Source organism: Ptychodera flava, chromosome 8 (assembly GCF_041260155.1).
Source record: "Ptychodera flava strain L36383 chromosome 8, AS_Pfla_20210202, whole genome shotgun sequence".
Taxonomy (NCBI): Eukaryota; Metazoa; Hemichordata; class Enteropneusta; family Ptychoderidae; genus Ptychodera; species Ptychodera flava.
Genome location: NC_091935.1, coordinates 4,323,803 through 4,336,383, shown reverse-complemented (window position 1 = coordinate 4,336,383; position 12,581 = coordinate 4,323,803). Strand labels below are relative to the sequence as shown.

Genomic DNA, 12,581 nt, shown 5'->3' with positions numbered 1-12,581 from the left:
TTCGCTATTCAGGAGTGCCTTACTCGCCCTACGTTCTAAAAAATGCTATGCGTATGCTTTTGACCTTGCTGCGAAAACGAGCCCTGCCACTCCTTGACGTGTTCTGCTTGGGTTAAGCTATCCGAGTGGCAGAGGCTACGGATTCGCAGCAACTTTTGACCATGCATGCCGCTACCTTGCTTTTTCGAATTCACGGTCGACTTTCCTACATAGATCATAATCTTTCTTTCCATTTCATAGCTTTACTTGCGCTTAGAATGTGTGTTGTAGGGCTGGTCCCCCCCCCCCCCATATTGGTGGAGCAGCCAAAGTCAAAAAGGAAAGTTTGCCGTTTTTACTTAGTTTCACCGTCACTACGATCCTTCAGTGTTGAAAATGATATGGCTGTCACGGCACGGAGTTTCTGTAGGCACACATTGCGCGTAGTCAGACCCAAAACTTAGCAACATTTTAGTCAACTAGTCATGATATACATGCAGTACTATTGATTTGTGAGTTATTTCGTTACAATTTTATTCATACTGTATGTGTTACAAATAGGATCTCCTGCAGGGCTCGAAAATTCTCGCCGCCCGACGCCCGTGACAAGTGAATTTGAGTCCGGGCAAGTGAAAACAACATTCTCCCAGCCCGACGGACAAGTGAATTTCAATGAGGCCACTATACGTACGCGCTGCCACTCTCTAGTTCTTTGAGTGTACCGCTTTAGATATGGCCGGCCGATAAAATAGCTCTGTTCTACTTGGTTACAAAATAGCAAAATATTGACGTCTTTGCACGATGTTTTTTTCTTCTGATGAAATTATGTCACGATCATATGACGATGTGCCTCCTCAACAGAAAACTACAGCTTACAATAAAATGTTGTAAGGTGTTGAAACAATTTACCCTCCTTCCTACAAAGTTGCAATGTATTGAAACACTTTACTCTCCTTTCTACAAAGTTACAAATTCCCTGGTACGTGAAGCAAACATTGTTGCTGTTTGATTCTGCAATCGAGGTCCCTCAGTCCCTCATAGACGGAGCGTGCTACAAAACATCATGGAGGAATGATGAATACACTGAGGCTTGGCTTTGCCTCTGTGAGTCCCGCGTACGGTCGTCCTTTTTAGTCCAAGTTTTATCTACTTTGCTTGAATCAAAATTTGGCCTGCAATTACTCAGTTTGATTGTAAAAACCATTATTTCAAAGGAAACTTTCACAAACAGAGTCAGAATACAAGGGAAAAGGAGAAAAATTTGAGGTTTTCTGAAAGGTCAAATCTGGGTCATCTTATGTGATGTCATGAATGAAGACCCCTTAAGTACACAATTATGGTTCAAAAGAAACCACCTAGGGAGGTCCAATAGGTACAATCTTATGATAAAAGGTAATTTCTTGGTGCTTTCCAATTTAATGGCATTTAGCTTGACTGTCAGTTTTAAATTAAATTTTATTAACAGTTATGGCAAAGGGAAATTGTCAACAGTAGTTGCAGTCACATATCCATTTCAAATCATCACATTAATATTTCTGCAGAGTCCTCCAGTTTAATGATGTAATAGTGAACATCACTAGACATTTCTTGATGATATCAAAATATCAATGAAAATGTTTCTGGGCTACATTGTTATCATTATCATTAAAACTATTATTACTCTTTAAAACATTGGGAAATGAATTGAACATATCAGTGTGTCTTGTTTTAAAGGATACTTATGCTGAAGATGCTATTGAGCCTGCTTGATCACAACTATGACACAACACCACAATACTTGTATACACTGTCACTATGCTACCGAATGCTTTCTTTTGCATGGAAAATTTGTATTTGTGTGGCTAACAAAATTTACATCATGACTTAAAGAGTGCATAAATGTGCCACATAAGGTAGTAGAGCTTGTAGTGTATATGTATGATAAGTTGTCATACTGTGAACACTAACTCAATGCTGCAGAAGTATTCTGTATCTGTGGTAATACACTTCACATTGCTACCTGATTTTTAGAATTGCCACCTAATTATTTCTTGTGGCAAAAGTTTACCATCAGAAATGAAAAAGTATTTTGATCCCTTCAATGTCATAAAAAACACAGATAATTAATGTAATAAAAACTAAACAAATATTTCTTTAATGTAAAAACTATCATGAACAACATACAAAACATCTTGATTTGTAAAATTAGGAACTCCTGAATGCCGAGAAAGCTGTTGCTACACTTGAGATCATAAACTGTTTAAAAGTTGCTCAAAATGGCTACAAGATTTTTTATTTGGCTAAAGAGTTGGTTAATCATTTGGTGACTTAGGGGAACCCTGCAGTTTATGCACATACCACGTGGTAGCAGTAAACTAAATGATACTGAAAGTTTCATGTGGGCACAATTTGACACAACACCGCTGGCCCATTATATACTTACCCTTAGTGTACCTACCTGACTTGCCTATTAAAACAGGTACCAGGTCATGATGACACACAATGACAATGTACCGGTGTTGTTTTATTGAAATGCATTACTTACATGTCCCCCAAAAATTTAATTGGTCACCCATTAAGACCTACTATGGGTCACTGTGTCCCCATGCTAGCAAAAGCTGGCTGAAACACTGTGTATGTACGTTACATAAGATATTATTTTGATACACAGAATAAGGACACAAATTTATCAGTAAGTTACAGCTATTGTTTCTTTACAATGACATTAATAAAACCATACATATTTACTCTTAAAAAGATCTGAAATTCAGGGCAAGTGAATTTTCCTTCCGGACAAGTGAAATTGAAAATTCACTTGCCCTATGGCAAGTGAGTTTTAAAAAAATTTTCGAGCCCTGTCCTGACGCATAACGTCTCAAGTTGAACTATGCAGGACAGCGCGGGGACAGACAAAGTGATGACGTCATAGTGCAATTTTCGATTGCAAGTTTGGCTAATTTTTGCCAAAATCTTCTCGCCAAACGCTACTTGTTTCTCGCATTTGCGATTTGGCGAGCGGGCAGCGGAAACACTGAGTATGTTTGTTTGTTGAAATAAAGTTGGAAGGGAACAAATAACACTAGGAAGATAAGAATTGACAGTTGATATAGCATTTGTTAGGACGAACATTTCCCTAGACATGCTCATCACTATTAATTATTCACACCACTGAAATTGCCATTGGTCAACTTCTTGACAGTTTCTGGCACCTGAGGTTGGAAAACTAATTTTCTTTGCATGATTGGACACTGAAGGATTCTGTGTCTAAGAAATATTACAATCTTTGGAACGGCACACTGCATTCAAGAACTCTGGGCAATGCCAAGCTGCTCCCATCATACATACCTTCCATACACAAACACTTTGGTGGGATCGGTTGGCCAACTGCACACTGCAATGTATAGATCATCTTGGATTTCCTCTTCACCAAACAGTCGAACTTCTGACACCTGTAAAGGCAATTTACACACTTATCTTTGGACTTCCAGTAATTTACACCTACCAGTGTACATGTACATGTACACATTGAACCACAATACATAATGGTACATGTACCCCGCTTTATGATTATATTAGCTAATTTGCTGATCTTTTCACAACCAAAGCCTTGCAAACAGGTTCAAAAGACCATTAAGAGTAAACTGATATTTGGCAAGAGTAAACCAATATTTGGAAATGACTGGGTTTAATTTCCACTGCAATTTCCACTAACTTGGCAGGATAAGGGTGAGCCATGGCATAATGGTAATCATGCCGAGTCAATCGCATCGATTTTAGATGGGCACATGCATGTTAAATTTGTGTACTGTAAAGCATTAATTATTCACTGAGATTTAATTTCACTATTTTAGCTGAAACATAAAATCTGCTGAATTAAATTGCAGTGAAAAATGTTAAATAACAATAGAATATATTGTTTTACCGGCACAAACAGTGAACTTAAATCCATGTGAAATGTCTCAAACATCAAAATAGTGAAATCCCATGAAAATTAATGATTTTACAGTATATGAGACATGCAAAGTCGCTAAAAATGGGTTTTGACAGAATACCACTTTTTTCTGACAAGGCAAGATGACTAGTGACAGGCTGAGCAGGAAGAGCGGTTGAGCGCCTTCATCTGGCACAAGTCTGCTGTTTTCTGTTGCAGAGTTGGACTTTGTAAACAGAGACTTGGGCACAGGGATAAAAGAGAGAGTCACTGCAATGCATGCCATGTCTTCGTTGTGCCACAAACAACAAAATGAAATATTGTTACACCAGAATACGCATATGCTGCATATAGGTACATGTACATGTACAGTTGTATCCCTCATCAAATAGAGTTGCTAATATTACAAGATTCACAGATAAGAACGTTTTGAAACACCCTGAAGTAGAACATGCACAAATATGTTTAAAAACTGGACTCAACCATAGGTCATGCAATAAAATTGTATAGATGGTACCTTGGTCATTGTTTCTTGGTAATTGAAGTGCCACCAGTGAAGTCTATACACATAGATTGGTAAAGCTGTGTGTTCATGTGCTTCAACACGGAGTGTGTAGGACAGGATCAACTGACCATCTTTGGTAAAACCTAGGAACACATGCCTGTCGATTGAATAGAACTAAGGTTGAATCATACCAGTGTTATAACACATACATCAAGATGTACAAGGAGATAACTGTAACTGTCAGTCACATGCATGTACAGGAATACTGGCATCTGAATAACTTTAACCAGTAAAAAGAGATGTACACTTGAAACAGCAATGTAATTATCAAATTCAAAGTTTATGAATTACCAGTTTCATAACCATATCAGTAGGGTGGCCAAGCCATTTTTTTCTCTTGTTTATACACACAGTTTAAATGGATTTTTAGCAAGAATGGGGTAAAAGAAGAAAAATAAAAAAAAAAAATTATGCAAATGGCTGTATCCAATCAAAAGTTATGAATTTTTAAAGCAATAAAAGTGCCATTTTTTCGCGGACAATTTTCGGCAAATTTTAAAATTATTTCAAAGTATGCCGATTCCTTCAAGTTTGGCAACCCATAATTTTTTATTTACTTCACATGGAATCATTAAACTATGTGTCTTGTGCACAGATTTACCCAATATTACGGAAAAATCAAGATTTGACTGATGCACAGTCTTGGATTTTGAAACTGTGAGTGTTGAAAATTGAAAATATTTTGTCTGACTTAGTCAAAATTGCGGCGGCACCGTACCATCGAAAAATGGATGGATTTTTATGTTTTTATGAATTTTGAATTCACATAACTTAAAAACTAGAGCTCACAATACAATGAAATTTTGTCACAATAATATTTAATAACACTCAATTCTAGCAAATCAATTTAAACTGCCAATTGTCTTTTAATGCAGGTCATTTTCAGCCATGAATTGTAAGAAATAGCTGTCCCTAACTTCAGCCTCAGGCAGGCTGTCAATGGTGTGTCAGTGTGACTGCCTTCCGCCGCCATCTTGAGTCACACTGTACTGAGGTCTATGAATGAACACTATTTTGTTTTATGATTCGTACTTGTGCTCGTGGACAGATTTTCGTCATATTTCACAGAAATGTTGGAATGATGTTTAAAAAGAGCATGCTACAAGTTTTATGGCAAAAATATGTATCTAAATGGGAAAAATCTACACCGAATTTACCGTACTCACTTTACCTCGTGTTTGCTGGCTAAAATTCCCAGAATATAACAAAAACTCACCACTACATATAAATGGGATGGTCTGCCATTTCCTGGCCAAGTTTCACAGTTCTATGACAGCATGCACAGGGCCCGAAAGCAGTTCCGTTGCGAAATAGGTATTGACTGGATTCAGAAGTGCGTGCCATGAGCGGCGACCGCTTGAGCGCTGTGGACGGTCAGTACGAAGTGGCATTTTTGGAGAGGAAAAACACTATTTTTCTATCGTTTTTTCTTCAGTTTTTTAATGAAACCTGCCTCATACATCGATTTTAATTGGAAATATCCATTTTTTCAGTAACTGAGCTACTTATTTTCAGAAAAAATGGCGTTTAAAATTTCACGAAAATAAAATTTCACTTTCAGTGTGCGTGAGTTGCGTATAATGTCGCAACATTTTAGCTAAACTTTGCCACCCTAATATCAGTATACCAAGTTTAAACATACATTCAAAGTTGCCACTGCAGTGCTATACATGTATAGATCCACTTTCGCATAATTTGTGAATTCCACAATTCTGTTCAATGCAAAAAACACTTACCCCTGTTCAAGAAGACTAGACATATCCACTATGTCTTTCAAAGGAATGCACAGTCTTCCTGGAATCTTACCAAAGACAGATCTGTACTGGGGAAAGTGATACTTGGATGGCTGTAATGTTCCATGCACCTGTGAGGATGAAAAAATAACCAACCATTGACATGGATCACAAACTCACAACCTACAACACACACTTTGATCTGTGAGAGGGTACCATCAATCAGTTTCAAGTTGACATATAAACAGTCTGTGTCAAGACGGGTCCATCTACATACATGTATTACTGTCCTGTGAATGATCGTTTTTCAAGCATTGCTGGAATCATTAAAGTGTGTTAATATATTCAAAAAGCGAAAATACATGTTAAAACATTATTTCCTTTGCAGCAACGGTAAAGTAGTTTACATCATATGAACATCACTAGCTTCCCAAAAGTTAGTGGTCAACAAATATAAGTTGCCAACAGCACCCCCTGGAGAAGCCTCAAGTGAAGAACAACCCCATCTAAATGTCAGTTTTTTAAGGGGAAAAAATACTGTTTTTGATTAATCCAAACCCTTACACTCAAAGCAAATTTCCTGGAGACTCCACTCTGCCAACATGCACAAAAATCATTACAGTTCATGACAATGTAATTATTATGATCCAAAAGAGATTTATGGCTAGGTTTCAGTTTAGGGCACAATTTAAATCAAAATCACAAAGGCATTTTGCGATGAGGAAACCTGCAGCATATTTCTCCTGAAACCCTTTCCCTAAATACATGCTTCCCAATTAAGTGATTACAATAATTTCAGGGAAGAAAAATTAACTGAAAAGAAATGTCAGGGCATTCTAGACGGCACTGTGATTTGATAATCCTGTAAAATAAGAGCTCTCTACTGTCATCATTCCAAAATTGTTTGATAATGATTAATGTGAAATACTCAAATTATCCTACAAATGGATGCGTATAAAACCTAGAAGAGGAAAGGAAAAACATTCAATGTTATGGAACTGTACAGATCATGGGCAATCAGATCCATTATCTCCAGTTGGTGGAGGGACTGTGCTCTAGTCAAACACACATTTTCAGGATATGTAGTTCTTGCCTTTATGGTTTGGCTAGTTTAATGGAGTAAGTTAGGCTATAAGGTACATCAATCAATGATGTGATAAAATGTTGACGTCACTATTTACAGAATGAACTCTGTGGTACTATTCTCACTGTGAAAGATACGGCGATTCGCGTTGGTAATGCCATGGAGGTAGCACCACAGTCGTTTGGAGAGCTATTCAGCGCTGGGTCTATTCGCCCCATAGACAAGTGTGCAGAAGCGAGAAATACCCCAAGTCTGGAAACAGAATGGCTATAAAAACCACGCCATGTCACATTCCGTGTCCGATTTCACTGTGAAAATTAACAAGTTCATCCATAATGCAACCGTCGATCGCTCCCTATCATTCTAAAATTTCATACCTGATACTTTATCTGATTCAAAAACGCTCGTTTCGTGTAATTTTCGGCCGAATTCGACGGACACCTCACCAAAACCTGGGGGTAAGCAACATTCCGGTCACCTCTTGGGTCCCTCCACTTTACTGACGATGGCGCCGCCTACCCATGAGGGATGACTGAATGTTGCTCACGCTTATGTTTTGGCCAGGTTTATCTCGAACTCAGCCGAAAATCACAGGAAATGAGCATTTTGTAAGCAGATGAAGTATCAGGTATGAATTTTCGTGTGATTTTCGGCCGAGTTCAGCAGACACGTCGCCAAAACATAAGGCATGAACAACCTTCCAGTCACCCTCATGGGTACGCGGCGCTAACGTCAGTAAAGTGGAGGTGCCCAACGTCCACTGTGAGGTGACCGGAATGTTGCTCACGCTTATGTTTTAGCGACGTGTCCGTCGAATTCGGCCGAAAATCACACGAAACGAGCGTTTGTGAAGCAAATCAAGTACCAGGTATGAATTTTGAGAATGCTAGGGAACGGTCGACGGTTACATGATAGATGAACTTGCTACTTTTCACGGTAAAATCGAACGTCGAAGATGACATGGTGGCACAATCCCTATACGAAATAGCCATTGCATTTCCAGACTTGGGGTATTTCTCGCTTCTGCACACTCGTCTATGGGGCGAATAGTCCCAGCGCTGAATAGCTCTCCAAACGACTGTGGTAGCACAAAGCGCTTTTTGTTACCTTCATGTATGGTAATGAGAAGGCGTTCACGTTGCAGATTGCTGGAATGGTTCAAGCAAAAAGGCCAAGAGTTAAGATAAGTGGGCACGGAAATCGTTTCATGTTAGTCACTAGTGACCTAGGGAGTCGATAGGGTTAGGGATACTTTCGGTGGTAGTGCCTCGATGGGGATGGGGACAGAGTACTAGCCGAAGGCCCCAAGCAAGGAAACTTGTTTTTAAAGGACAGCTCGTATCAAAATGTTGTTTGTGTCCACTGTACTTGACACGGGCCCGAAAAAGTATTTTGATAGCAAACGAAAAAACGGTCAACTACAACTTCATTGAAAATTGCCCAAAAGGCTGAAAAAAATTACAGTCAAAGCACTCCTTTACATTTAGGCTCGGGAACGACATAACACGCAGACGGCAAGAGAATGGAAGGACATGTACGAATGACTAATAAATGATACACACGGATTTCTGAGAGTAGTGAATCATCCGGGCACTGGAGGGAATTAGGTCCAAAATCCATGCAGAAAATCAGCTCGTAAAGGGTGCTTACCTCTCTAATTTGTAGCCTATTTATTACATTGTAACTAGACTTGAATTTGCGAGAAGAAATACCCGTTTTTATATATTTTGAGCAGCCCACGCTCGTAGTTGCCGCCATTTTTGCTTCCCACAATGCATTGGAACTTTTGTAGACCACCCAAGTTCGGCAAAAGTGGTGCATCAAGGCCACCTAGCCATCCACATTTGCAGAGGGTACCGACACCGTTTTCAACGAACATGTAAATTTTCTTAACAATTTACTGCAAGCGAACGCATGGTCTCTCAAAAGTATACACCTTTTGACAGAGAAATAAATACTTGAATAATCGGTGTTGTTATTCCAACAAACACCATACTGTATGTGAATGCAATGAAATGAAATTAAAAAAACAGGATCACTGATGTTAAGCTTTGTGGAAATTGCAATAGTCAAACATTTGTAGCTGATTTTGCATCATTGATCTATTTTTTATTACACATAGATAATCATTCTCTTTTTTTCTGCAAATTTATAAACCCTACACACTGAGGTTTCTATACAGACACTCCGAACAAGGTGAAAAACCTCATTGTAAATGGATAATTATATCTGAAATAAACAATAATATTAATAATAATTATTATTATTAGTATTCCCTCGTATTATGTATGCAGGAGGATTTATGAGCCAAATTTTGAGTAATAAAACTATCTTTATGTTTCCTTTTTTATCATTTTAAACACTTTACATTACGATTTATAACTTAACAACACTAATCCCAACCCCCCAATTTGGAATCTTGAAACAACGAACAAAGAATAAATAGGGAATCATTGATGATATGTTGTTAGGTGTTGAAATCATACAAAAGTTTTACATGTACAGGGATGTAGAAGATTGCCAGCAGCCGGCAAAAGCAAACGGCAGTCAGCTAAATTTTCCGGCTGGAAAAATTTAGTTTAAGTAAAAAATCAGGACATTTTGCACAAATTTAATAAGCACAAATACACTAGCTGTAGCCGCCTGTACTTTTAGTTTTTGCCACCTGTAACCAAAATTTTCCACATCCCTGATGTAGGACTGTCAACATATATTTATTCAAAGTCTTTATAAACAAATGGCATCAGGTAATTTTTCACACTTTTCAATTTTATTCACAACACGAAGGATCACACAGAGCAGCGTCAGTTTAATGCTGATGTCTTTATTTTGCACTGTGATAAATGTCAAGCAGTTTCTCCTGAATATTCAGCAAATTAAAAACCCATGAACAGTACATAGAAATGCCACTTTAATGAACTGAAACACTTTAACTTCCACAGTACCTTTATCTGTTCCCGGTATCTGTTACTGAATGGGGAAACTTTCAAACAGTTGCAGTCTGTTACAGCTTTCGAAAGTGTTCTGTTTATACAGACAGACACTGTACACCATAAGTGAGATGAGCTAAAACTTTGTAATTATGATCAACCAAGCTGGTATCTTCAGTAGTCATATGATGATAAACTTTGCATGACCTTTGACCTACTAATCTCAACAGCCTAGTCAAGGGCTGCCGACCATCCAATTTTTTAGATATTGCAATCAAAGGCACTTTACATGTTAATATGCAACTCTTATATACTCTGAACAATTATCTTTTTTTTTGGGGGGGGGGGGCGGATGAAAACTGTTTGCAACTGTTTTCCCATTATCATTCATTTTATGGTTCAAAAATTCAGATCATACATGAGTACTTCACCACTTCACTGGCGCCGGTACACAAGTTCTCACTGGCGCCGGTACACAAGTTCAATTCAGACTTGACTACAAAATTCTGCGACTGACCACCAGATCGTCAATACAGAATTGACTACAAAATTCTACTACAGACTTAAAAGCCCTCAATGGCAAAGGCCCAGTATTCAACATTTGAGTCAGCGCCCACGAACCTGGTCGTCTATTGAATCGAAAAATCAGTTATGTGTACCTCGACAGTATAGGACTAAAAACATGGAGGAAGAGCTTTATTCTCATCTGTGGCTCCACAACTTTGGAATTACTTGCCATGTGACATTTGACAAGCTTCCACTGTGAACATCGTCTAGCATAAATCAAAGACTCATTTCTTTGCCAAGGCATAATGTACACTGACTCAACTGTGACACCTCTGAGAATATTAAACATGGCTTATTGATTTTGGCACATTTTTGTTGGTTGATTCTGGAGTGCGTATCACTTTCTTGTTGATAAACATTGCATCATCACAGAAATTGGAGATAAACGTCAAGCAAATTACAGCATTTGGTGTTACACATAGTTCATCAATGTTGTACTAAGCTCAATCACTGCAAGATTTTGCCAAATAAGCCTATTAAAGTTGGTTCACATGATACGAAGCTACTAAGGTTGCAGTCATCAGTTTCAGTACAGCTGCCATTGAAATTTTGGATATGAAGCGATGTAATTAAGATATGATGTGCATAGCAATGGACCCATTGTATGAGTCCCATACGAAATGATTCCCCTCCCCCAAATTTTATACTGCTACGAAGCTTGGACACCATAAAGTCATCCTTGAATATTTTCCAATTTTGAGATCTTATATAATATTACAAATTTGAAATGAAAAGAGAGTTGCAAAACAGGAAAATGATAATTCCATTCACCACAAAAGCTTTGTTGCCCAAATGTAACGTTCAAATCTTGATTAAAAGGAACATTTTAAATTGTGTGATTACTGCCTTGTGCACATGAATTTATCATATTTCTCTTTTCTTTTACATTTTTTCATCCTCTCTGATTCATCATAACATAAACACTACATATGATGCAAGTTGTACGGCTAGCTATTTTAATCACGGTTATTCTACAGGGTATAGTAACTGTGGTTCATTGAAATGGCACATTGTTATAGTCTTCTAGTACTCATTCAGTGTTTTCTCTGCATGCTCACTGAAGGGGGCAATTTCTGCCCCATTCATCAAAATTAGGGGGCAGACTTGACATTTTAGGGGCAGCATTTTTAAAGCTTACTAATGATATTAAACAACATATCCTATTAAAACATGAACATACAATGGCACTGTAGTATCCATGGAGACTGAACTACAACTATGTCCTGGCTGTTCTTTTTCGATGCGTACACTCCACGTTATGCACGTCACCAAAGTTGACTGACAGGCGATATATTGTCTTTCCGAGGCAGTTACAATTCTGGCCAAAAATAACAGGAAATTTACAGTTCACTACACTATTATATGCGCTTGGGTCCCCATCATATGGACGTATTTGCTTTCTGTGTTTTGTGCGCGATTTTCACGCAGTCGGTAACTTTTAAAGGGCAGAAAATGACTCGAAATGCGCAATTTGCGCATTCGCGCAGTCGAGAGAAAACCCTGCTCATTCATAATAGTTCACGCTATTATTGCTGGTTAGCTTTTCCTTTCTGCCATGCTGTGACATTAACCTGTTCACCCTCCACCCCCCACCCACCCCCCAGTTCAAAATAAACAAGTCCACACTTGCCATTGATAACAACTGGTTTGGGTTGAGCCATGGTGAAGCGAGTTGAAGGGATGAAATTGCTGTCTTTGAAAGACTTTTTGTTAAAGGGATGGTCCACCCATCTGCTGTATACAGGTATATATTTATGCCAGAAACGCATTTATCATTGCCTTTTGCACAGAAAGTGCGGTTTGTTGAAGTTAT

General features: G+C 38.3%; 1 protein-coding gene across 1 annotated transcript in view; it reads right to left on the bottom strand.

Annotated features, from left to right (window-relative positions):
* The window catches only part of LOC139138243 (DDB1- and CUL4-associated factor 15-like), a 29,076-nt gene extending 19,998 nt beyond the window's left edge, over positions 1–9,078 (bottom strand). Inside the window, exons 1-4 of the mRNA XM_070706549.1 lie at positions 8,922–9,078; positions 6,191–6,318; positions 4,407–4,551; positions 3,304–3,407 (exon numbers count right to left, since the gene is read on the bottom strand). Of these exons, the coding sequence (XP_070562650.1) occupies positions 3,304–3,407; positions 4,407–4,551; positions 6,191–6,318; positions 8,922–9,029 (485 nt within the window). The 5' untranslated portion in view covers positions 9,030–9,078. The remainder of the gene's footprint in view (positions 1–3,303; positions 3,408–4,406; positions 4,552–6,190; positions 6,319–8,921) is intronic.
* Between the last annotated feature and the right edge of the window lie 3,503 nt (positions 9,079–12,581).